The 26,651-nt window shown below is 37.3% G+C and overlaps 1 protein-coding gene across 1 annotated transcript; it reads left to right on the top strand.

The window, feature by feature from the left end:
• Positions 1-415: 415 nt before the first annotated feature.
• LOC138709520 (ATP-binding cassette sub-family F member 1) lies at positions 416-21,366 on the top strand. The gene is made up of 11 exons (XM_069840344.1): positions 416-1,530; positions 2,281-2,333; positions 3,923-4,164; positions 7,165-7,396; positions 10,392-10,624; positions 10,766-11,003; positions 12,899-13,073; positions 13,517-13,695; positions 14,446-14,679; positions 18,059-18,131; positions 21,038-21,366. The coding sequence occupies exons 1-11, from the start codon at positions 552-554 to the stop codon at positions 21,223-21,225; spliced, it is 2,826 nt and encodes a 941-aa protein (XP_069696445.1). The 5' UTR covers positions 416-551; the 3' UTR covers positions 21,226-21,366.
• Positions 21,367-26,651: the final 5,285 nt, after the last annotated feature.

Raw genomic sequence — 26,651 nt, 5'->3', positions numbered from 1 at the left:
AAGAAAAAATGGTGAAACGAGCGTTGAGGGACTTCCGCCGATTTTAGCAAGACTTCTGACTTCTGTTGCATTAAAATAATTCTAAAATACGATAATTTGGTCCAGGGAGCATCCGTTTTTGGTGCAAAGATAATTCGTTTGGCGTGTTTCTTAATTGAAATTAACCTACGTGGGTCGGTGTCTAGTATCCCAAAATCGGCGGAAGTCCCTCAACGCTCGTTTAACCGAGATTTAAATTGCAAAATGTCACAAATTCGCCGAACTGGCGAAAAATCACCAAATCTAGCAACATGCAACCCCGGAAGTGATCAGAGTGCTAGCTCGTTGGGGCTTATACACATTTCATTCAAGTAATATTGGCGACCCTGCTCGCTATATCGAAAATTATCGACAGTGACAGACAAGACTACTCGATAAGAAAGAAAATATCTCTGATCAATTTGCCGTCATCTGGCGATCACGTTGTGTAATTTTCGTGATACATATTGGGTTGTGGAAGTGTATATTGCAAACAGTTCTTTTTATTAAATCTGGTTGTAAAGTAATCCAGTATGCCTCCAAAGAAGGGAAAGGGCAAAAAGAATGTAGATGATTTTGAAGAAAAGGCGGGTGGTGATGACAACGAAATAATCTCAAAATCTTCCAAGGCAGCCCCCAAGAAAAAACAGAAAGGAAAAGGTAAAAAGGATGATTGGAGTGACGAAGATGATAAGATTGAAGATAAGTTGAATATGCTTTCAAAAGAATCTGATGAAGAAATGCCTATTGCGAAGCCTGCAAAGAAAGAAAAGAAGAAAAATAAAACCAAAATTAAAGAAAATGATGATGAAGGTTCAGATGAAGAGTCCCTTCAAAATGAAAGGATTGGTGATACTGATAAAACTTCCAAGGCTGTGAAACAAGGTACAAAAAAGAAAGGAAAGGGTAAAGGCAAAAAAGATGACTGGAGTAGCGATGAAGATGATAAAGTAGAAAAACAATTTAAAGAGTTGGATAAAGTGTCAGACGATGAGACACCTGTATTGAAACAATCGAAGAAGGACAAGAAAAAATCTAAAGGTAAAAAGAAAGTTTCAAGTGATGATGACTCAGACATAAATGATATTGAAGATGAGGAAAAGGTGCCAAGTGTAAAAGATGCAAAGAAGGACAAGAAAACATTTAAAACTAAAAATAAGATTTCAAGTGATGACGAATCTGATAGGAATGATATTGATGTGGAGGAAGAAGTGCCAGATGTTAAAGATTTAAAGAAGGAAAAAAAGAAGTCTAAAGACAAAAAGAAAAATGAAACTGAAGCTGAGACGAATACTGCAGGTGGTGATATAATAGAAGATGAACTTGTTGAAAAAATAGCTAAAGTGGATATCGAGGATAAAAAAGCCAAGAAAGGAGTTAACATTGATGTTAGTGAAAAATATAAGAGTAATAAATCAAAAGAGAAGAAAAAAGAAATAGTGGAAGAGAAAGCAGGTGGTAATTCTGATGTGGAAGAAGAAGAATCCAGTGCAGCTGGAGATGCTTTAATTGGTATGTGGAACACAAGTATCAGTTATAATAGACAATACCGATACCTGGAATTAATATAAAACTTATTTTGGAAAATGTTACTACAATATATTATTTAAACCTATGAATCCCTTAATATTCGGGGGTTGTATTAGCATTAATGATTTTTTGTTTGCATATACAATGGACCGAATTCGAAATGTAAAATCTGAAGTGTCAAAATCAAATTTATACTGACGCCAGTAAGTCAAATAAGCTAGATAGAGTACACAACTTGGTAGCGCGTATGAAATTACTGGTATTAATCTTGAGGCTGTCACTTAGCTAAGCCCTAAAGCAAACATTCTTTAACCTGGTCACAAACCTCAGAGTGTCGCTATTACAGCTGTGGTGGTGTACCTGAACTTATTATTCATTTTTATTTTGTTTCTGACAGACCCATAGACTCAATTCCTCTAGATTTTTTGACAGATTAAATTGTAGTATTTTGTAGTACAAAGACTGGGTACTATGTAAAGACATGGGAATGTTCAGGAGTGCTTCTATTAATATAATTCATTCATTTCTCTTTGTTTTTTCTTTTATAGTATCTTTATTTTAATTATTTCAGCCTCATGTTTCTTTATGTCTTTATTTTTATTATTTACTGGTATTTGTCTTATAGAAAATACAATTTATAAAAATAACATTATAACTCTCTGATTTCGAATTTATTGAAAACTTCCAACAGTGCTGGTAACAAGTTTTGAATTTTATTTTTATTAATTACAGGTGGTACACAAAAGAAATTGACACATAAGGAGAAGAAAAAGCTAAAGAAACAGGTAAGTTTTTTTTTTTTTTTAAAGTAGGCTATTATTTTAAAGGCTGTTATAACTCATTTACTTCAAATGACTATCAGAGAATCCGCAAGTTCATTGTCGCCCTCACATAAGCCCGCCATCTGTCCCTATCCTGAGCAAAATTAATCCAGTCCCTAGCATCATATCCCAACTCCCTCAAATTCTCTTCCCATCTACGTCTCGGCCTCCGCAAAGGTTTTCTTCCCCAGGTCTTCCAACTAGGGGCATACACAAGGTGGGGGGGGCGGGGGTTACCGGGTTTGAAATCCCCCCCCCCCACCCTGAAATTAAAAAAAAAATTGCATATTTAGATTTGAATATGTTTTTTATGCATAATCGTTTTCTCTTCTCTAATTTTTCACTGTCAGAGTAACAAAATCTACATCAACATAAGGTATAGTTCTCCTACCCCTTCTTCAGTATAATCTCTGTGCTTGGTGCTGCAGCATGTTCGAGTTACAATAATGCTGTCTTCATTTTAGAAAGACCTACCACCTAGTACTGACCTTGTAATAAAGTGAAGCTGACACAGTATGGAATTTAACTTGTTGTGAAACATGTTGAAAAGGTTGTTTTGACAGTTCTGCAGTGCAGTTGTTAAATATTGAGCATTGTTGATTTTAAATTCACTTTAAGATTGGTACCATGTTCACCTGTTCGTTAGTTTGAGTTCTGACTTTATTGTGAAACGTTTGTTTAACGTGTTATGCATCTGACAGTTCATATTTTTGATAATAATAATAATAATAATAATAATAATAATGCACAAAATTTAAAATAGTACCGATAATGTAAATTGTAAACAATTTTAATAATGATTTCCCCCTTGACAAAATTCTGTGTACACTACTGCTCCCAACTATAGTCCTGTCGCTCTAATTTCCGGCAGCCAATCACGTTGCGGTCGGCTACATTTAAACGTGTGCGTCTTGTGATTCGCTGATGAAGATGTAAAGCATTTCCTAAGGCTGGATAAATACTTAATATATAATCGCCCGCCATTTTGGCTCTTTCGTTGGCGTTCCCAGAAAGCATACGAGGACGTTATTTACTGCTCAATTATTTGCTGAATTACAGTGTGTTTGATTTATTATCATGGGAGTTACGATGGGATAATGTTTAACGGTGTGGCAAATAGATCCCTCGTCTGGTAGCTCGGCAACGAAAGAACAAAAATGGCGAACGATACTACTTACCTTGACTTTATAGAGCCTTGACTTCCTAAGACGTAAGCAAAGAGGAGGAGTCACACTGGGACAGCGTCGCGACTATAACACTCTATACACATTTCTAGATTCACCCACATGTGCTACATGCCATGCCTATCTCAAACGTCTGGATTTAATATTCCTAATTATATTAGATGAAGAATACAATGTGTGCAATTCTGCTTTGTGTATCTTTCTCTATTCTCCTGTAACTTCATCCCTCTTAGTCCCAAATATTTTCTAAGCACCTTATTCTCGAACACCCTCAACCTCTGTTCCTCTCTCAAAGTGAAAATCTGTTACAATTCATGATGTTTGAAAAAACAGATTAAAATATACTGGTATATGGGTTTGAAATTTCAGATGGAGTATGAAAAACAAGTAGAGACTTTAACTAAGAAAGGTGGCCAGGGACACAGTGAACTTGGGGAGAACTTCACAGTGTCGCAGATGCAGAAGTCAGCTGGTCAGTTGCAAGCATTAGAAAATGCTGTGGATATTAAAGTGGAAAACTTCAGCATATCAGCTAAGGGAAATGATTTGTTCGTTAATGCTAGTCTGCTTATTGCTAGTGGACGTAGGTACGGCCTTGTTGGACCAAATGGGTAAGTAAACATGCTGACCTAATATTTTGTAAGGCTAAAATATTATTTTCATTGTATAGACCAGCGGTTCACAACCATAACCCTTAAGGGTATGCATTGAGCCACTTAGGGGTATGTCAGTGATAATAATTGAAGCGTTTATTACGAAAACAGCCCTTGTACAAAATTTAAAAAAATAGAGATATATATGTACATAATGTCATGTATCAGAACAATAATAAGTCACATTGAGTTAATGTAATCACATACACACCTGTGAAATTGTTCAGACTCATCATGATCTAACATCAAAATATTGGGAAGCACTAAGGAGAAAACTCCAGTGCATTAGATGCATAGATAGATACATACATACGAGGCCTGTCTAAAAAGTATCCGACCTTTAGCCAGAAAAAATATTTCAAATACCTGACGGGGTTGGGACCCTAATCCCCTTCAAAGTAGGCCCCTTGTGCTTGCACACACTTAGCCTACCGATCCTTCCACTGCCAGAAACACCTCTGGAAGTCTTCTTTTGGAATGGTGTTCAGCTCCGTCGTCGCGTTCCGCATTATCTCTTCTCTACTCTCAAAACGGGATCCTTTCAGTGGTGTCTTCAATTTTGGAAACAACCAGAAGTCGCAAGGAGCCAGGTCTGGAGAGTAGGGAGGTTGGCGAACGGTTGTAATTCCATGTTTGGCGAAGAAAGTGTGGATCAATTGGGATGAATGTGCGGGGGCGTTGTCGTGATGCAAGTGCCAGTTGTTCGCCGTCCACATATCTGGTCTTTTGCGCCGAACTGCATCATGGAGTCGCCGGAGAACATCGTGATAGTATTCCTTTGTCACCGTTTGTCCTTCCGGTGCGTATTCGTGATGCACAATTCCACGGACATCAAAGAAAACAGTCAGCATCACCTTGATTTTGCTTCGCACCTGCCACACTTTCTTCGGCCTTGGAGACTCGGGATGCTTCCATTGCGACGACTGTCTTTTTGTTTCTGGGTCGTACCCTTACACCCATGACTCATCTCCAGTTAGCACGGTGTTCAGAAACCCAGGATCAGTGTTGGCGGTGTCCAGAAGGTCCTGTGCAACGTCACGACGGAGGTCTTTTTGTTCCGGGGACAACAACTTGGGCACGAATTTCGCAGCCACTCGGTTCATGTTCAAATCATCACGCAAAATTGCATGTGCAGAATCTTTACTCACTCCAACCTCTTCGGCAATCTCCCGCACGGTGATCTGCCGTCACCAAATTTAGCACCCTCTCAACAACAGCTGCACTGCGAGCAGTTTGGGGCCTGCCACAACGCTGCTCACTCTCCGCTGATGTGCGGCCATCTTTGAATCGGTTGAACCACTCCTTAATTTGTGTTACACCCATCGCATCTTCCCCAAACACCTGCTGAATCTTACGAATTGTTAGACTTTGAGAATCACCAAGCTTTTGACAAAATTTGATGCAGTATCTTTGCTCAATTCGTTCAGTCATCTTGCGAGAAAACTAAATCCGACAAATACTTAGAACAGCACCTTACTTGGCGACCACCAGCCAGTGACTGGCACAAGCGAATGCGGTGAAAAAATTCAAGCATGCGCATTACGGTTCCTCCTTTCACCATGCACAGTGGCGCCACCTTAGAATCACTACTTTGCGTGGGAAAATTTAAGGTCGGATACATTTTAGACAGGCCTCGTATATGGGTGAATATTCTGAAATGGGCAACTGGAAAAAATATATTATATTAAATTGTGTACTTTTTTCTCACATTGGTTACATTTGCTCCTACTATTGAAGATTCTGGTATCGGTTGAGCTTAAAAAATTTTTATGTGAGATTTTCTAATTTAAAAAAAAGCCAAGGGATTGTTGTTATCTTTCCCTTACAGCCCATTGTTTAAGGTATCTTCTAAACGTCTGTACTTCAGATTTCACTTGTCTTCGAACATTTCTTTTTTCACGATCAGTCATATCTGCTATTTTCTTTCTTTTTTTATATATTCTTTGCCATAGTCTCTTTTTTTCTGCAACTCCTCTTCAGTCATATTTGCCCTCTGCCTACGTATCTTCTCCCTCTCATATTTCCTACTTTCATCATCAGACTTTTTTTTTATTTCCTATAAACAATCACATGAAATAATATTGGAAGTTACTTTATACACCGGTATTTAATAATTGTATGTTAAATGAAACCTCGTCCCACAATAAAGGGACCGACGTTACAGGGAGGTTACAGGGACTGTTGTTACAAATTAGTATAATTTCCGCAATAGTTCTGACAAAATAAATCGTTAAAAATATCATGGAGGTTAGATTTTTTAGTCGACAAACATTGTAATATTTTGCATATACTACGAAAGTTTTGTATATACAAACTATATTTAATGCCACCTGGGACTGGTGTTACTAATAGAAAACATAACATTTAGTCATCAGTGATGATTTTTGTATTTTTCAATAAAATAAATTACGATAATGGACGAAAAGTTTTTCAACTGGCGCCATGTTGACCTCTCATCACTACCAACCGTTAAAATTTACCACGTGAAGCAAAATTGTCTTTTGTGTAGGTCTTTTATTTCGAGGAACCGGCGTTACGAAATTTTTGGGGACAAAGTTTACATTAAAGTTGTGTCCTTTTAGAATTAAGCAAACAACAATTCCTGTCTTTCATGAGTATTTTAACTATTTATTTTTATAATCTTGGCCGAGGAAATAAAATCAAATCGAAACATTCCGAGAAAAACTTAGTTAAACAGAGTAAAATGTAGTTGGGGACATAGGGACCGTAGTTACATTTTGGCGTTTGGATGTTATTTTTTAATTATAAATTTTAAAATTAATCCTTTTATACTTTGTTTCCAACTAAAACATATGAGAGTTAGTTAATTAAACGCAAAAGTAATCAGTTAACATTTTCAAGAAACTCCTTAAATCAGCTGGGACATACATTTACCCATTTCAGAATATTCACCAACATACACACATACATTATTAAAATCACTTATTTTCATTTCAGTCATGGAAAAACAACGTTGCTCCGTCATATTGCATCACGAGCATTTGCAATTCCGCCCAACATAGATATCCTTTACTGTGAGCAGGAGGTTGTAGCAGATGACACTCCAGCTGTAGAAGAAGTTCTAAAAGCAGATGTTAAGCGAACATCTCTCTTGGAAGAATGCAAAAAGCTTGAAACAGAACAGGAAAAAGGAAATACCAGTATGGACGTTCAGAATCGACTAAAGGAGGTGAGATTGTAGCTATAGCCTGTTCAAAATTAAGCCTGATATTATATTATAGCCTATTGGGTTCTCGAGACCTTGTATAAATTTGTTCTTGTATAGTTTTTACACATTTTAAGATTAATGAAACTACTGTTTTGACACATTAGCACAGTCTACTATATACAGTCGCGAAGCTTGAGGTTATTTTATGCAAATCTCGAGATAAAGCGCTCCAAGCGGTTAGCAACTAGAAACAACAGACTGTCCACAGTCGACTTTGGACTGTGTCGTATTTCCATCGAGTGCTAGCTCGTTGCGTATTTCACATTGATGTTTGTGAAATGTTCGTTATTGGTTGTAATGAAAATGTTAATGGCTAAAATACAATAATTGGAATAATAATATTTTACTAGAGACGTAGAAAAATTAAGTTTGTTTTAACGAAATTTATTGATCACGTTTTATTTTCAGTTCTTGTGGGATTATTATTGCTTAGGCCTACTTTTTTTTTTTTCAAAGGATATGTTTTTAATTATAGCTGTTAATTTTGTTGTTATTTTTATTTGTTACTTTACTAGAGACGTAGAAAACATCTGTTACAATAAAATTTATTGATCACGTTTTATTTCCAATTCTGGTGTGATTATTATTGCTTAACCTCATCCCACTTTGTTAACTACATAAGCCTACACTACAAGTACCGGTACACGTAAGTTACTCCATTAATTCATATTTCCATTATTATTGTTGTAAAGGGAAATGCAAATTAATATTTATTGGTTTCATAGTTCATTATAGCTATAATCTTGAATGAGTGAAGCTATTATAGTAAATATCAGTTCGTTTTGCACAAACAAAAATAATATTAACCTATTTCTTGCATGTATCTTCGAGTTTATGGTGGAATTTAATATACTTCATTAAAATAATAAATTAACTTCATGCATTTAATATTTCAATAATGGAAGGAAGGTGTTAATTTTTCCAAAAGAACACAATGAAAGTAACATATTTTGTCGTCTGCTAGGAGAGAGATCTGCAATGATGAGGCGATAGTAGCGATCCTAGTGGTGGGCAACTACCCATGTTTGCATTTTAGTACATATTGAGCTTCGCGACTGTATATAGTAGACTGTGACATTATCTTGTTTGAGAGAAGCAGATGGCATAGTTTAAATTGTAAAAGTCTTTTCTCATACAATTTAGTGCATTCTGAAATAGTTTAGTTACTCATGTTATCAGTTGCATTCCACTGCAGTGGGGTGACACAATGAACGGGAAACGAGAACCAGAATAATAGCAAGAACGGAAAAATTGTTAAAATGTATATATTTAAATGTGAGCATTCACAATTAACAAGAAGCTTACTGAAGCCCAGGAACGGGACCGTTTCCAAATTTCAACTTGCCATTCTCGTTTCCAATCACAGCCTACTAGATTCAGTCTCTTGTCATGATAAAGCTATTTGATTGTCGTGTAGTTTGTAGCAAGGGGGCCATGACATAATTTTTTCTTCATGCATCATTTCTAACTAACTCGGAAATTCAGTAGAATCACTTTCAGTATATGCTATGTGCGATGTGACCACACAAACTGAATTTTTAAATATTCTGTGTCATAAATTCTGTAGTTGGTTAACCTTTGTTTATGTTGGCTGGTTTGTTCTCATGAGAGAATATCATTGGTCAATTTTACACATTTAACATCAGAATGCATAATATTGACTTTACAAATCATTATTATCGACATATCGATATGCATAGCCGTTTCTGTTCTGGTTTGTTGTGAATAAAAAATCTTCACTTTCACGTCCTCCGCTTCCATTTCTCGTTCTGGTTATCACTGTCGGTTTATTGTGGACCAGCTGTTAGCCTGCCTGACCGTAAACAAGCGGGCCCGGGTTCAAATCCTGGTTGGGACAAGTTACCTGGTTGAGTTTTTTTCGGGATTTTCCCTCAATCAATAAGAGCAAATGCTGGGTAACTTTCGGCGGTGAACCCTGGACACATCTCGCTAGCATTGTCACCTTCATCTCTCTCAGATGCTAGATAACAATAGCAGTTGATAAAGCATCGTAAAAATAACCAACTAAAAAGAGTATCAGTTGCATGTCTGTTTACATAACTACATTATAATTTAAGACCAGCCTCATAGTCTAGTGGTCAGAGCTTCTGTCTATAGTTCATGAGGTCCCGGGTTCGATTCCCGGTTAGAGCACAGGAATTTTTCCTTAAAGGGGATCATTCCTGTGTTCGTCCATGATTTGGAATTTAGGTTAAGTTTAGATTTAAGACCTCTCCTGGCACCACATTATCATAATCATCCTATCACATCATCGGGGTAATGTAACTCCGCCTTCCAGGCGCCCCAACCTCAGAAGTGGGTTACAACTAAGCCACAGCCAGGAGAGAAGACCAGAAATGTCGAAAAGACAATCTGGTGGCATTGGATAAAAAAAAAAAAACATTATAATATAATCTGATGTTTTAAGGCTTATCAGAATAAAATTCCTTTCAATTGTATAGTACGGTATGTGGGGAAAAATTGCAGTGAGTATTCCTTTCATGAGGTAATTTAATGGAAAATTATGTACTATTTCCTCGTTTCTGCCCATTCTCTCTAAAAAAAAAAAAAAGAAAGAAAAGAAAAGAAAAATTACCGGAGTGTATTATGTAGTAAAATATTCATGATGGATTAATCACTTTCACAATACTAGTGTTGCCAATGCATGAAAAGTAAAACATGATAGTGGTGTCATCTTCAGAGTTTTCATTACGTATTTTCGGTTTTAAATTATTTGGTCCAGGGTGCATTCATTTGCATATATGTAAGGCAAACCAAAAGGCTAAACGAACCAAACCTAACTTGTCACTGGTACTCGACCTTTTGATAACTCCTGGAGTCATTTATGAGTAATATTAAAGAGTACAATGTAAATAATTTTCTTACCCATTTCACTGAGCCAAATAATGAAATATTAGAATATAATTTACATACACTACTATATTTTGTCACACAGGTGTATGAAGAACTGAAGGCAATCAATGCTGATTCTGCAGAACCCCGTGCTCGACGTATCTTAGCTGGTTTAGGATTCTCAAGAGAGATGCAGAATCGTGCTACCAAAAACTTTTCTGGTGGTTGGAGAATGAGAGTATCCCTTGCTAAAGCTTTATTCTTGGAACCAACACTGCTACTATTGGACGAACCTACAAATCATCTTGACCTTAATGCTGTCATCTGGTTAGACAAGTAAGTACCGTTGTAGCTCTGACATAGATAAAACAAGATGTTACACCACTTCAATAAATTGAACTCTCTTCATTGTGGTTTGTATTGACTCATTTAATTGTTATGGTTATACTTTTTACTAAAAGCAATACCTTGTTCTAGTTATTTGCAAGGCTGGAAGAAGACATTATTAATTGTATCTCACGACCAAAGTTTCCTTGATAATGTGTGCAATGAGATAATTCATCTGGACCAGCAGAAATTGCACTATTACAAAGGAAACTATAGTATGTTCAAAAAGATGTATGTACAGAAGAGAAAGGAAATGATTAAGGAATATGAAAAACAGGAAAAGAGAATCAAAGAGTTGAAAGCACATGGACAATCTAAGAAACAAGCTGTAAGTGTAATATATAACAGTAATGTTTACTATTTTGCTAGCTAAAATTGTGCTCAGAAAGTTAGGAAGTAAAATGTGCTGATTTACACACGTACACGCACATAGATGCAAGGGTGATTCACAACTTTAGTATATTGTTCTTGGAGCCATTTTCATTAAAAAGGTTAATATTATCATGGTTCTGATTTCGAATGCTTAAGGCATTTAATGGCCATTTTTTTTTTGGTAAACATGAATGCATCACTGTGAATCCCATGCTGTTTCCTGTGTCATGACTAGGAACGGATTTCTAATTCCATATCTGTTTTGTTTACTACATCCTAGATGTAGTATGGTATTCAGATATCTCTACATTTCATGTACACAGGATCCCCTATTAAAATTCTACAGGATCTAAAGTGCCTAAATGGACCACAAATTCCTATTAATGCCTAAAAGCTATATTTGTGCTTGAAAAATGCCTTTTTGTTATTTTTCGTATATTTAAAATAAAATTACCTACGTATACTAAAAATGTAAAAAAGCCCCAAGAAACTACAAAAAATGCCATTCAAAATGTAAAAAAAATTATCTTGCAGACAAACACTGGTCTGGCATGTTTATTCCATATTGATCTTAGAAGGGGCAGGAAGAAAATTTTAAGGGAATTTCCTGAAAACGAAGTTCGTTTGGAAAAGTCCATCCTAGCATAAAAGGGGTGATAGGTTGTTCAGGTTAGATAGGAGCTTACAAATTACTTCCATCTTCATTTGAGCCCCATTATGCGAGAGCTTACAAATTAAGTTTTCATATCAGTGCAGCCCCGTTATGTGAGATGAAACTGACAAATCACCAATAAGTCTCTTTGTTGATAGAATTTGAATCTTCAGAATTTCACCTAAAATAGAATATTTATAAAATTAAAATTATTAATTGTTAATTTTACTTCGGAATATAAAGTATATATATTCTTTCACGTGTTAATTAACTAGGTTACCTTGTTGACTAGTTACAGCCGATGGTCTGTCATCAGAACTGAGTGGTCTTCACGCTTTCTGATTGCGTTTCCTGTGGGGGTGTGTTTGTGTAGTGTAATGTGGAGTCAAAAAGTGTGTGTTCTGAAATTGAGTTGTCTGCTGAGGATTTGATGCAGGTGTGTTTTTGTATGCCTGTATTGTTCTAGTGTGTTTAGTTTCTGGTTTTTCGGTTGGAGATGTTAATTTTATATAAACTCCTAAAAGTTCAAAATTGAATTTTCTGAAGTCCTAAGTCTCTCTTTTTTATTATTTAGAAATCCGTTCCCTAGACTCATGTCATAGTTGTGTGGGAGGACATATCTTTTAAATTAAGATAACAGAAGCTACGTTCGCACACTGAATATTAAGGTCAAGGACAAATTAGTATTGTTGATGCTACTAGTATGTGATTCATATGCTAATGCAAAGGCATATTGATGGAGAGAGCGATAATCTTGAAAATCTACTGCAAGCCTCAATTTCGACTACAATAACACTACGTATGTATGTAGCTGTGAGCAGAATTGTAAATTTTCTGGCTATCAGCCTCAAAACGTGAGAGCTGTGAATGTGTAGCAATTTTTGTAGATTAAAATAGCCATAATTGAACTGTAACTATTGGAAATCAGATCCATATTCATGTGAACTTTTATAGTCGAAGCAGCTTCAAAAGTTACATCCTGAAGCTATGACTTTTCTTCATTAATCAGTGTGTAGGCCTGTATATATATCTCCATGTTGGGAATGTGAAGAGACGCCATTATTTGTATACTTTTTGATGACATTGAATTAAATATATCTTTGTGCGTGCATGTGTATAAATCATATTAATTAGGTAAGAGATCTTGTATATAAACGCAAGCACTTTTTAATTAATTTAATGCATTTACTCTAATGTAGGAGAAGAAGCAAAAAGAAGCTCTCACAAGAAAACAAGAAAAGAATCGTACCAAGGTTCAGAAGAATGAAGAGGATCAGGGGCCAACAGAATTGTTGCAGAAACCTCGTGAATATATAGTTAAATTTTCATTTCCTGATCCTCCCCCTTTACAGCCTCCAATCTTGGGGCTACATAGTAAGTAAGCCTGTACTAAAATTATGTTTATGTATTGTTTTTTTCTCTATGTTAATAATATTATCAATTTCTTCTATTAATCTCTAATGAATCATTATTTGTGTTTCTCTTTTACATAATTATACTCATATTATAATATATATTTTCATATTCTTTGAACCCAATAGTTGTTGGTCAGATCTATACAGAGTGATTCTTGGAGTATCGGTATGACCACATTTTAGCAGTTAAAAATGAAAAGAAAATTATTTGAAAGCATTAGTACGTACAGATCAGTTACCTGAAATAATTTTCAGTATTGAAGCAATGTATTATTATTAATTTAAAAAAGTGTGATAAAACTGAAAGTTAGCTCTTCATATTTCTTTGTACTTTACAACATTCTGTATCATATGAGTACACTCACTTTTTTCCCACTTGACACAACATTATTTTTTTTCCAGATGTTACATTTGCATACCCTAATCAGAAACCACTGTTCAAGAGCTGTGATTTTGGTATTGACTTGAGCTCACGAGTAGCTATTGTTGGACCAAATGGTGTTGGAAAATCAACATTTCTTAAGCTTCTCACAGCAGATTTACAGCCACAACAGGGTGATGTGAGAAAAAATTACCGCTTGGTGAGTTGACCTAGGACAAAACAATCATTACGTGACTAGTATTTTGTAATTCTGTCTGCTAGAAAGAAAATTAAAACTTAAGAAATTTTTAATCTTAGGTGCTATAAAACATTTTTACTCTGGAAGTAATATTTTATATAAAAAAATACATTTCTGTGAGGATTATGTAAAAACTAAGATTAAATACCTGCTTAGGGAAAGTTAGTTTTTTTACATGTACACACTATTTACGACGTTTGTATTCTGATTGTACGAGCAAGTTACTGACATAAGCTGTCTGTAATTTTGGTTTATTAGTGTTTCAGTTTGCGCATGGTTCCATGTAGAAATTTTCAGTTTGACTCGTTTTTCAATGAAACTGATGGAGCAATATGTATGTAACTCATGAGAAAATGGTGTATAGAGAGAGTGAGTGAGTGAGTGAGAGAGAGAGAGAGAGTGTGTGCGTGCGTGCGTTTTTTTTTTTCTCTAAAATTACGTAGGAAATTGGTTTAAGACAATAATTTAAATTTGTACATAATATACCAATAAAAGTTTGTATACAATCTTCGTTTTTAATCCAGTGTCATAATACAGGGTGATTCAAAAGCCTGGCGACGTGGATGAACTCCATTATTAGCCAGATAGCGCAAAATGGAAATAGGGGAAAGTGTGTGTATAGTGTAAGTAGTATAGTGTGTGTACAGTGTCTGTGTGGTAAACATTATTTAAATCATCTATAATAATTTTCCCAAAATTTTAATTTTTCAGCGTATTGGTAGATTCGATCAGCACTCTGGTGAACATTTAACAGCTGAAGAGACGCCATCTGAGTACCTTATGAGATTATTCGATCTTCCATATGAAAAAGCACGAAAGCAACTTGGAACATTTGGTCTAGTCAGTCACGCCCACACTATCAAAATGAAAGATCTTTCTGGAGGACAGAAGGCAAGAGTAGCCCTGGCTGAGTTGTGCCTCAATGCACCTGATGTTGTTATACTGGTATGTATTAACGTTTCTCAACCTTATTCATTGTATTATCTTTATCGTTTAGAGTGATGTGAAAATAACTACTGGTATCCCACAAAATAAACTACATTTTCATCACGAAATTTTCTCGTGAGAAACAACTGAATAGACTACAGTGGACTATAGTGGACTTTATGTTGTCAGCAAACAGCTGGATACATTAAGAATATTGATTGATTGATTCATCACGAAATCCAGAGACAAATATATCTGCGTGCTCAGCATTATAAAATGTGTACAGCATTGTGACTTTTTATTCTCACTTTTACCACCACACACCCGTCAACAATGTGACTTTTATTCTTAATAATTCACCCTACAACAAAGGGTATTCCACTCAACACAGCAACACAATAGTCGTTATTGCACTCCACACGACGACAATGACAATACACGTGTATTATTGACAAGAACAACAATGTACTCCTAATTTCAATTAAGGTTCACAAAGCATTAACAAAACCGTCAGTTCACACTTCGTTTGCCCTGGCTAGTTCTTCTAGCTCACTGTTCAAGTTCACTGCACATCGAACTCAGGTCTTCCGGACGCGTTGCCTTCGCCTGGATGCTGCCACAGTTACGGACCCACTCAAGTTCACTGCACGTCGAACTCAGATCCTCCGGATATGTCGCCGCTGTTTTTTATTTTATTTTTATTTAAGTAGGTTATTTTACGACGCTTTATCAACATCTCTGGTTATTTAGCGTCTGAATGAGATGAAGATGATAATGCCGGTGAAATGAGTCCAGGATCCAGCACCGAAAGTTACCCAGCATTTGGTCATATTGGGTTGAGGGAAAACCCCGGAAAAAACCTCAACCAGGTAACTTGTCCCAACTGGGAATCGAACCCGGGCAACCTGGCTTTGCGGCCAGACGTGCTGACCGTTACTCCACAGGTGTGGATTCGCCACTGTCCAAGACGAGACTTGAAGGCTGACTGAAGACTAACTCGCGACCGACTGACCACTTCCGAAGATTCCTAGTGCTTTTATTTATTACATCATACCTTCTCGCGTGGCTTTTGGAATCTTCGAGAGAGATCTGCTTCCAGATGTTTCCCCCGCTCTCTCTCCGCTCTGTGCCGTGACTGCAGTTTTTTCCCCCGCTCCGTGCTGTGCTACAGCGCCTACCGAAGCTCGATTTTCCGTTTCCCTGCGCTTTCCTTCTCGCTAGATGCGCGCGCAATCAGACGCGACCAGAATGTTCCAGACAGGTACCACAGTATCAAGAATGGAACACCACAAACTCACAAGATTGAACACAACTTTTAAGCATTGGGCTGTTGTTTGTTTTTCACTCCAGAGTTGAAGTTTTGTTTACAGAAGTGCAGTTCTTAGAAATAAGAATCTTAATGTACTCTGCAACATTGAACATTGGAATCATGTCAGCTCCTCAAGTTGCACGTTAGTCAAGAATGACCCTATGAACAGGACAACATATACATAAATGTAATCTTTTACTATTCACCCAAATAAAAGATAAACTCTCATTTCCAGTTGCACACAAAATAAATTTATTTTATTTTATAATGTTGGTGTTTTCGTGTATTCTGCGCAGTAGCCACAACTATCTTCTTAATCTCACGTTCTTTGCATATGTAACATTTCAACACATACATTTGTCTTCCAAAATATTGTAAGTAGAATGCGTGGCTCAGTCGGTTAAGGCGCTTGCCTGCAGGTCTGAAGTTGCGCTCAGGCACGGGTTCGATCCCCGCTTGGGCTGATTGCCTGGTGGGGTTTTTTCCAAGGTTTTTGCCAACCGTAAGGTGAATGCCAGGTAATCTATGGCGAATCCTCGGCCTCATCTCGCCAAATACCATTTCACTATCACCAATCCCATTGACGCTAAATAACCTAATAGTTGGTACAGCGTCGTTAAATAACCAACTGAAAAAAATAATTACATCTTTCGACATGTAACAGATTTCAATCATGTTCACTGCACATTAGTTTCATTATGTGGTTACACTATAATCTTTTATTTTGTTTTACGGTCTTTTGTATACACGATCACGGCATCCTATAATACTCTGGAGGACCACTATACTTGTGACGTAGACATGTAAGAGCATATCACCTGTTAATTTAATTCTCAGAAGTCGGTAAACAAGTGAAAAGCAGGTAAATTGTTCTTTTTCTTCTTCTTCATTAGCCCTTTGTGTTCCTTAGCAAGTAAATAGCCAAAATGGTCTCTGGATAAACTTCGGGGCTTCTACCGCGTTGTCTTGGTGTTGGTGGCTGACATTTCGACCGCTGTGTTGTGGTCATCTTCAGAGCTGAGCAAACTATTTCTTTAACAAATTTGCTCAGCTTTGAAGATCACCACAACACTGCGGTCGAAACGTCAGCCACCAACACAACGTGGTATAAGCCCCGAAGTTTATCCAGAGACCATGTACACCAGCCATGGAAGCCTACGCAAACAAATAGCCAAAATGTTTGTATTGTACTACTGGGTGTTCAGTTCAAAGTGTGTCATGGCTCGTTGTATGCCGTCATGTGGCTAGTCAATGAGCCTAGAGAATTCAATCTTCCTACACTTCCACAGAGGCGTATTACCTATGTGTCAGAGAAGTTGCCTAGCAAGTACGGCATTCATTCTGAAGAGTACTTACCAATATGTACGGTAATGCCGGTAGTGGCAGGAATGTGAACTGTTTGCAAACATGTACTGAGGTGGGTTTTTTTCTTACCGTCGGGATATGGGGAGAGGGTTAAGACGATTACTTACGTATTTGTTGACATTAACTTCGACGGTCAACATGGACACGGAGCATTTGATTTGTATTGTGGAATGTTGCCGTACGCAACCGATGATAACAAATACCCTGTGTACGACTTGGCCGCACAAAACACAGTTCGAAAGAGGTTATGGTAGCACACAGACAGTACAGACCGCCATCTGTTGCTACGACGTTCAAGTTATACCGTACACGTTCTCAAGTTCAGATTGAACGCCTTGATTAATAGGCAACTTCTCTGACATAAAAGCTGAAACTCGCTTCAAATCGCTGACTCACAACAGTGACGTCATGACACACTGTGAAATGAACACCCAGTATAATCATGTTTAAACGGTTTACAGTTAATATATAAACAAGATATTTGGAATGTATTTGAAATTACTCTTTCTTATGCTTGTTGCTTAATAAATTCTGTTAAAACTGGTTTACATATGTAAAATTTACTAGGTAGAGAACCAGAGATCAAAAAACAAATTAATAAACTTCTCATAACTTTTTCATAAACTGAGCAAGTTAACTATGTTTTAATTCTTCAAACACCGAAATATCTGCACCCAGGTTTAGCACAGTCTTTTAATGACTTTTATGATTGTTCTCTTTCAGGATGAACCTACAAACAATTTGGACATAGAATCAATTGATGCTCTTGCAGATGCCATTAATGATTATAATGGAGGTAAGTATCAGATACTAAATATGCAATGGATTTAAAAGCAGACAGAACACTGACATTAAAACTTCTCAAAAGTGCCTTTGGAAACATTTTGGTTGTCAATAAGAAGTGAATACCCGGTTGTCTCCAAGATGGCAGTTAATATGTTATTGCCAATTTCAACTACATATACTAGGGCTGGATAAAAAGTAATGGCAACAGTTCGATATTTCTGATATGGCTTTATTCACAGGGAACAACATTTACGTACCTTCTATATAGTCGCCCCCCTTATTTATTACATTTGTTTGGAAGGCGTCGTACACCATCAGCGCATCCATCTTTGTTGATGTTCCATATTGACCAACCTATAGCACGGATAAGTTCATCTCTGGTATTGTACCGGGTCCCTCGCAGTGGTTCTTTCACTCTGGTGAAAAGATCGTAATTGCATGGACTCATATCGGGTGAGTACAGTGGATGTTCCAGAATTCCCATTGCCAGCGGCGCAAGAGGTCCTTAACAGCAGCAGCGGTGTGACTCCTTGCATTGTCATGAAGAATGATGGGATTCTGTACCACCAAGTGTCGTCGTTTTCTCCTGAGGGCTGGACGAAGGTGGTGCTGCAGGAACCTGCAGTAGTAGTCCGCGTTTGCCGTCTGCCTTGGAGGTACAGCGTGGTGCAGTATTACCCCATCAATGTCATACTCCACAGTGAACATCACCTTCACAGCACTTTGTGTAGGGCACACTTTCTTTGGACGAGGAGAACCTGGATGCTTCCATTCATTTGATTGACGTTTCAAGTTTGGTTGGTTCGTATGAGCGAGCCCAGGTTTCGTCCATAGTGATGATTCGTCCAAGAAAGTCGTCATCTTTCCTTTGGTACCGGTCCAACAAGGCTTGTGCGACTGCGTAGCGGTGCCATTGTTGAACCTCGGAAATTTCATGGGGTATCCAACGCCCTATAATTTTGCGGTAGCCCAGAATGTCTTGCAGAATGTGGAGCACAGTTTTGTGACATACTCCGACTTCCGCTGCTAACTCATGCGCAGTCCATTGGCGATCAGCATCCAACAGGGAAGCAAGGAGTTGAACTGCGTTGTCCTCCACACGGGGTCGTCCTGTACGGAGGTTGTCGTGAACGGCATCCCTGCCTTCCCGGAACGCTTTAACAAATCGTGCCACTGTGCGATATGGCAACGCTGCTTCGGCACATGCTTCACGCAGACTTTGAAAACATTCTTGTGCACTACGATCTCGTGTCACTTCAATTTTGATCCAGGAACGTTGCTCTAGTTTTGTAAACGTGGTCTTAGGGCGCTTGCACTATCCCTATGAAAGTCAACGTTCTACACACTGCAGTAGATTAACAGAGTACTGTCGCCGCTGGCTGCACTAACTCATCTAACAGTCCTTGTTTATGTCCACACAGCTGGCAGCTCTCGAACACACCATCATTACGTGACAGCAGTGTTGCCATAAGTTTTTATCCAACCTATGTATATGTGAAGTGGGCTTCTTGACGTTAACTGAAATTAAAACATCAAAGAGGGAGAGACACAAATTCATCGATGAAGAAATGAGGCTTGCACTGTTAACGATTCCACCACTGATTAATCACCTGTGTGCAGCTAAGCAGGCCCAAGTATCACATTGAAGATATGAGTAGAGTTATTTGCTTTAATATTAGTAATAGAAATGTGTATTTTCTACAGTGAAGTACTCCTTGTTAGTGCATCACCATTTTGGCAGAAATCATTTGTTCAAATATTTTCGTGCAGATCTCGATTGCATGGATTATTCCTACTTTAGCAAGTTCTTATAAATGATTTTGTCTATGTTACTGCCATGTGAGAAATGACATTATGTATGATGACAAGTAGAGATGTAAATGACGTCCACACCTGTGGAGTAACGGTCAGCGTGTCTGGCCGCGAAACCAGGTGCCCCGGGTTCGAATCCCGGTTGGGGCAAGTTACCTGGTTGAGGTTTTTTCCGGGGTTTGCCCTCAACCCAATACGAGCAAATGCAGGGTAACTTTCGGTGCTGGACCTCGGACTCATTTCACCAGCATTATCACCTTCATTTCATCATCATATTCCAGGCACGAAATTAGGCCATTGTTGGCCTGTTTCGGTTCCAGCTATACAGGATCCAATAGACGTTTCTGTGGACGTCCAGGTCGTCGTCGTCCTTGAGGGTGGTGTTTTAACATTTCTTGGGGTGTCCGGCCAGCTTCCATACGAGAAATGTGTTCAAGCCATCTGTTTCTGTATTCTGTAATTTTTTCGTCTAATGGCTGCATGTTGAGTTCCTGCAGTATATCCTCGTTCCTCTTGTGGTCCAGAAGTGTGTATCCTGCAGTTCGTCGCAGATATTTCAGTTGCTCTTAATCGGCTGATAACTCTTTGTTTCAGAACCCAAATTTCGCTTTCATAGAGGAGAGTTGGTAGTGCAAGGGTTTTATATAGCTTTATTCTGGAATGTTTCCGTACTAAACTTGGTTTTAGGGTATGGTTTAGCAGTCCTAATATTTGTAAAAATTTGTTAATTTTTCTGCTTACATCATTCTCTCCTTCGTATGATATATTACATCCTAAGTACGAAAAGGAATTTATCTGTTCTAAAATCACATTCATTTCATTCAGACGCTAATAACCTAGATGTTGATACAGCGTCGTAAAATAACCCAATAAAATAAAATAAATGTAAATGACTATGCAAAAAAAAAAAAAGCATAATGTAGAAGAACTAGGTACTCCTTGTCATCTGTCTGCCATTTCTGGCTAGCTCTTCTATAATAAAACTGTTGTCTTTGTTCACTTAACAGTACTTGATTAACTTCCGGGAATCTGCTGTTGAAATATAAATGTGCTACAAATGAAATGCTTACTTGATTGCTACCTTTATTTTTTGTTTTGTAACAGGTGTGATTATAGTTTCCCACGATGAACGCTTAATCCGAGAAACTGATTGTACATTGTGGGTGATTGAAGATCAGACAATCAATGAAGTGGATGGAGACTTCGATGATTATAGGAAGGAATTGCTAGACAGTTTAGGTGAAGTTATAAACAGTCCAAGTATAGCAGCCAACGCTGCTGTCAAACAGTAAATCTTTGTTCTAACAGTCAAGTAAGTGTATGTCCAACACAACTTTTGGAAACACATTTGGTCGTACAAACATTTGTTTGCTGATGAAGACAGTTTTCATAATTTACATTTTTCAACAGAATAGTGTAAAAAGATAGTCAGTGGATAAGTATTATTGAAACTGAGCTTGTATAACTAAAGAAAGAACATAAAAAATAAGTTTCAGTAAAAGGACTGTAAATTTATAATCTGAAGATTAATAATTAAATATGAAAAAATTGAGCTTGATTGGAATAAATAGTGTTTCATAATCATTATATCTATTAACTAATATTATCTATCAGAATTTCACAGTTGAATTGCAGAGAAATCGAACATCATTATATTGCTTATGGGTAGTACATTAATGGCAGTGAACAGGGAATTCTGTTGTGATCAGTATGTATGATGTTATTCCGTTTATTTGCTAATTTATGTGCTTGTACCTTCAGTTTCGTATCCATAGATCAAATTTGAAATAAGACATAGTTTAGTATCAGTTTGAACATTACCCATATCTAATTGCCCAATTGATTTTTCATAATTTCCATTGTCACTTTTCTAATTTCACTTCCTAACTGCAATAATGTCACATGGTTAAGAATTTATTTAAATAATCAGTTCATAGAAGTTTTCATCTTCACTTGAACAGCTTATGTCGCATTATGAGTCATTTAAGTCTATTATGATTTGTTTACCACAAAAAAATGGAAATAATATTGTTGTAATGCCAATGTGTGACATATTTGTTACAAAAAAAATCTCATTTTATATAACAGGCGTGACTGCTTAATATGTAATGCTGTAAACGACTTACATTTGCATTGTATTGTTGTAAATGTAATTCGCAAATAAATACAGTAACTATTTTTTACTGTATGCTGCTGTTCGTTTAGAACTAAATTTGAAGTCAAGATTTATATCTGTCTTCCATACTTCCACTTTCCTTGTTAAGCTTGTATTTTCATTTGTCTTCCGGTTACATTTTATAAATAAAAGTACATACGCAAATACTCCATGCATATCTTTTCTGGAATTTTGCGAAGAAAAACTGGAGTGCGTGCATTATTTGAAATAAGGTTGGTACTGCTTCGCCTCAAACACTGGATCCCATTATTTAATTTAATTTAATTTATTTAATACTTTACACTTGAGCTACATTAGGCATTGCAGCCGAAAGAGCAGAAGCTCATGCTTGGGCGCAGTTCAGATCAGTTATACAAAATATATCACAAAATTAAGAGAGTTCATTGAGCACAATAACATTAATAAATGGTAAAATACATACAGCATGTAATAATAGGGTCTATATACAAATAGAAAATACAAAAGTACATGAATATTAGAGTATCAATTTTTAACTCAGTTGGCTTAAACAATTAAATAATTAATCTGATTTGTTTCTTAAATCTATGTGTGTTAATTGTACTTAGCTCAGGGTAAGCTCTAATTAATGCATTATATATTTTGGATCCAAAATTTCTGCTGTGTGCATTGTCCAGCATCGCGCCTCGGTCTATGTGGCGTAGAATTGGGCAATACGATTATTTTCAGAAGTCGATTTCAACAATTCAATCATACATTATGAATCGATTCCAACAATTTGTTCACAATTCTTCCCAGTCTACGATTCCAACTATTCTTTTGAATCGTCAATGAATGACTCACAGAACTTCCCTTTGAAAACCACAGGTAAAACAAAAACGTTCTACATCTCTTGCAGAGATAGCATGAGAGGTGAGACATTGTGTGTTCTCTTTCTGATTGGCTGGAAGCATTGATCATGACCTCCATTAGTCTACAAAATTATCAAAGACAGCTTCAAAAACTGTAATTAGTTACTTGTCACTAGACAGTTGTATTATTTGTGCATGCTAGCATCTAACCTGGCTGTTTTAAGGCTATGGATCAGTGAAGGGTCAGTGAAAATAACGAAAAAACCATTAAAAATGGAAATTTTGTTTTTAATTCTAAAAAGTAAAATGTTGTTTCAGTTTAATTTTTGTTCTTTTTTTTTAATACTGAATTATAATTGTCCCAATTTTGAAGGTTTACATAATTTTTCTTTAAATTTATATTTAATTTATTCCTGATAGATCTATGTAAATATAACGCATGCTTTTCATATTTTTCCAATTACTTTTTGAGAAAAAAAATATTTACCCTTTTAGCTGTTAAATTTACCGATATTAGATGACTCATATTCCTTGAACTTACAGTCCAGCAGAAGTCTCATATTTCTGCAGTAAGAGAATTTTAAATTACTCGTCAGTAATAATGAACTGAATATAATTATTTTCACCCATACACGAGTCCTTTATACAGAGACAATAAGAATTCCTATTACATTTATAGCAGTCATTCTTGAGTGAAAATTTCACCACCACTGCAGCAAAAATATCAAGAAGTAGCATGGTTTAGCATTACTGCTCTTTGGCTTTTCTGCTGTATCCAGTGAAGTAAATAATGCATTTTTAAATCAGCGTTTAACTTTCATTTGACTGGCCGCCAGTCTCAAAATTAGGAAGTATTTTCTTATATGAACACATCTCCAAAACATAACTGTGTTGCCTTATTATAGAACACAAGATCTGTAAAATTTATAATCCAGTGGTAAGGTCAGTGTGTTTCCTGTTGCAGACAGTAATGTATAAAACGTACAGTATTAGTTCTCATTTAACTACATTTGAAGTGTTTAAAATAATTCATTCTCTTCAAAAATTAACAAGAATATAGTAATAAATTGTTCAAAATTGTGTATTTTTATAATTACTGATCACTAGCAGAACTTACAGTACCTGTTTATAACTCTTCTTCAGGCTTCGGTATATGCAAGACACTTTAACAGACATATTGTGCTATTTCAGAATAAAATTAATTTGGAACACTGTATACTGGTACTTGTAATAATAGTTCACTCAAATTGAGTATTATTTACATATGGGACAGGACATCTCAATAGGTACATATTTATAAAATATACTGTAATTGTATATCTGTAAGATCTTTCGAAATGTTTGAGAAATAAATTAAGTATGTTTTCTAATCTTTATTTTTCATCTGTGAAGTTCCCCCCCTCCCCTTCTGTAATACAGTGAAACCTCGTTTATCCGGACTAACTAGGACCGGAAGTCATCTGGATGAACGAAAATAAAGGAGAAAAAATTGAATACACATTATATTTACTTACTTACAAATGGCTTTTAAGGAACCCGAAGGTTCATTGCCGCCCTTACATAAGCCCGCCATCGATCCCTATCCTGAGCAAGATCAATCCAGTCTCCACCATCATATCCCACCTCCCTCAAATCTATTTTAATATTATCTTCCCATCTACGTCTCGGCCTCCCCAAAGGTCTTTTTCCCTCCGGCCTCCCAACTAACACTCTATATGCATTTCTGGAATCGCCCATACGTGCTACATGCCCTGCCCATCTCAGACGTCTGGATTTAATGTTCCTAATTATGTCAGGTGAAGAATACAATGCATGCAGTTCTGCGTTGTGTAACTTTCTCCATTCTCCTGTAACTTCATCCCTCTTAGCCCCAAATATTTTCCTAAGCACCTTATTCTCAAACACCCTTAACCTATGTTCCTCTGTCAGAGTGAGAGTCCAAGTTTCACAACCATACAGAACAACCGATAATATACATTATATACTGTACTATATGTCCCCACTTAATAAGTCTCTTTTGCGTCAATTTCGAATGACAGTTACGAGCAGCATGGTCTAACCAACCCTGGCTAGCTGTGAAATTAGGATCTCCCTCTATTACATAACTTCTTGTTTAAGTTTAGTGCTTTTTCTTGTAAAACACTGCATTCTCTCTCCACACTAAACCATAAGAATAAAGCGTCATCTAGGTATTAATGTTTTTGCTTTTCTTGTTGTTCCTCGCCTCTTAAACTATCTTTCAAAGCAATAGTCTTCAATTTCCTTCCGATTTTTCTTCCAGTCAGACATGGTTGAAGTCTCAACTGCAAACTCCGCAACAATGTTTTTTAATGATTCTCCTTTATCTATCCTGTTCAGTGCATTCAACTTTTTGCCCATAGAAAGAACCACTTTCTTTCACTTCAAAGCTATTTGACACACAAAACCTCGGGAACAGTAGAAAACGATGTCGTACCTAACTTGAGCAGTGAACTATTGAAACTGTTTGGAGCAGCGGCAGGGATTGATTGACGGATATCTACCAAGTGGCCTGTGACAACCTTGACAAACACCCTCGCGCAGTGCATATAGTGCTTTGGAAGAGCTGATGGCGGTCGGTAATCTGACAGTCTTCAATATTGTGACAGCGACGTGAGAATCGAACTCACGACCAGCGTCCCGCAAGAAAGCAGATCGCACGGGCTCCACGGAACATTGGGTGACGTCGCGCGGTGGAGAGAAGGGAGAGAGGGTGTATTACGTCACGCGACGAGTCTGCGCGCGCAGCTGCTACGCAGTGGATGTGGAACGACCTTCCCGATTATTCCAGACGTCTGTCGATGTAGAGATATTGAGATAATTCTCTACACACCTGTAGAAGGTTCTCGCAACTATGATTTTGCTATAAAAGAGCAGGCGCCAGCGAACTAGACAGAGTCTTCAGAGTTTTCAGTTATTCCGTCAGTGAGTAAGCCAGAGCAAGCAAGCCAGAGTTCGACTCGAGTGTGCGTCCGCATCTGCGTCAGCATCCGAAGGCCTGAGTTCGAGTGCAGTGGACCGCAGTTGGAGGGACCTGAGTTCGAGTGCAGTGGACCGCAGTTGGAGGGACCCGAGTTCGAGTACAGTGAACTGTCTCTGAAGGTCTGTGGTTCGAGATACTGTGAACTCGAGTGACTGAGATAGAAGAACTGTGAACTGAGAACTGGTAGTTCTGATTTGTAAATAGTGCTTTGTAAATATTAGTTAAGATTAACAGTTCATTGTTGTGCGTAATAATCCAAGTAAACTGTCATTGTCGTCGGTGGAGTGCTATAACGAATACTGTGTTGAGTGATGATCCAATTGTTGCCGAGAGCGTTTAAGGCGAATTGTAGAAAGGAATTATTGTTGTGAGGAATAAATTACATTGTTGTCACTAATAAAATTTACACTGGTGTCAGAATCGGGATATTATCGACAATGGAGAACCTACAGCAGATCCTGCAAGCCATCGCGGAAATGAAAGCAGAAATGAAAGACGAAATGAACAAGCACATCAGTGAGGTGAAAAGTGACATAAGTGAAGTGAAAGGCGACATAAGCGGAGTGAAAGGCGACATAAGCGGAGTGAAAGATGACGTCACTACACAAATCGAAGGTGTTTCGGCCCACGTAGATGGAATTGTCGCCATTGTGAGAGACGAACTTAAGGCCGATCTGGATAAACTAAACCAGAATTTTACAACTATAAACGAGACAGTAGCCGAGTTGAGAC

This window comes from Periplaneta americana, chromosome 11, assembly GCF_040183065.1.
Source record: "Periplaneta americana isolate PAMFEO1 chromosome 11, P.americana_PAMFEO1_priV1, whole genome shotgun sequence".
Lineage (NCBI taxonomy): Eukaryota > Metazoa > Arthropoda > Insecta > Blattodea > Blattidae > Periplaneta > Periplaneta americana.
This window is presented reverse-complemented; position numbering and strand designations above follow the sequence as displayed.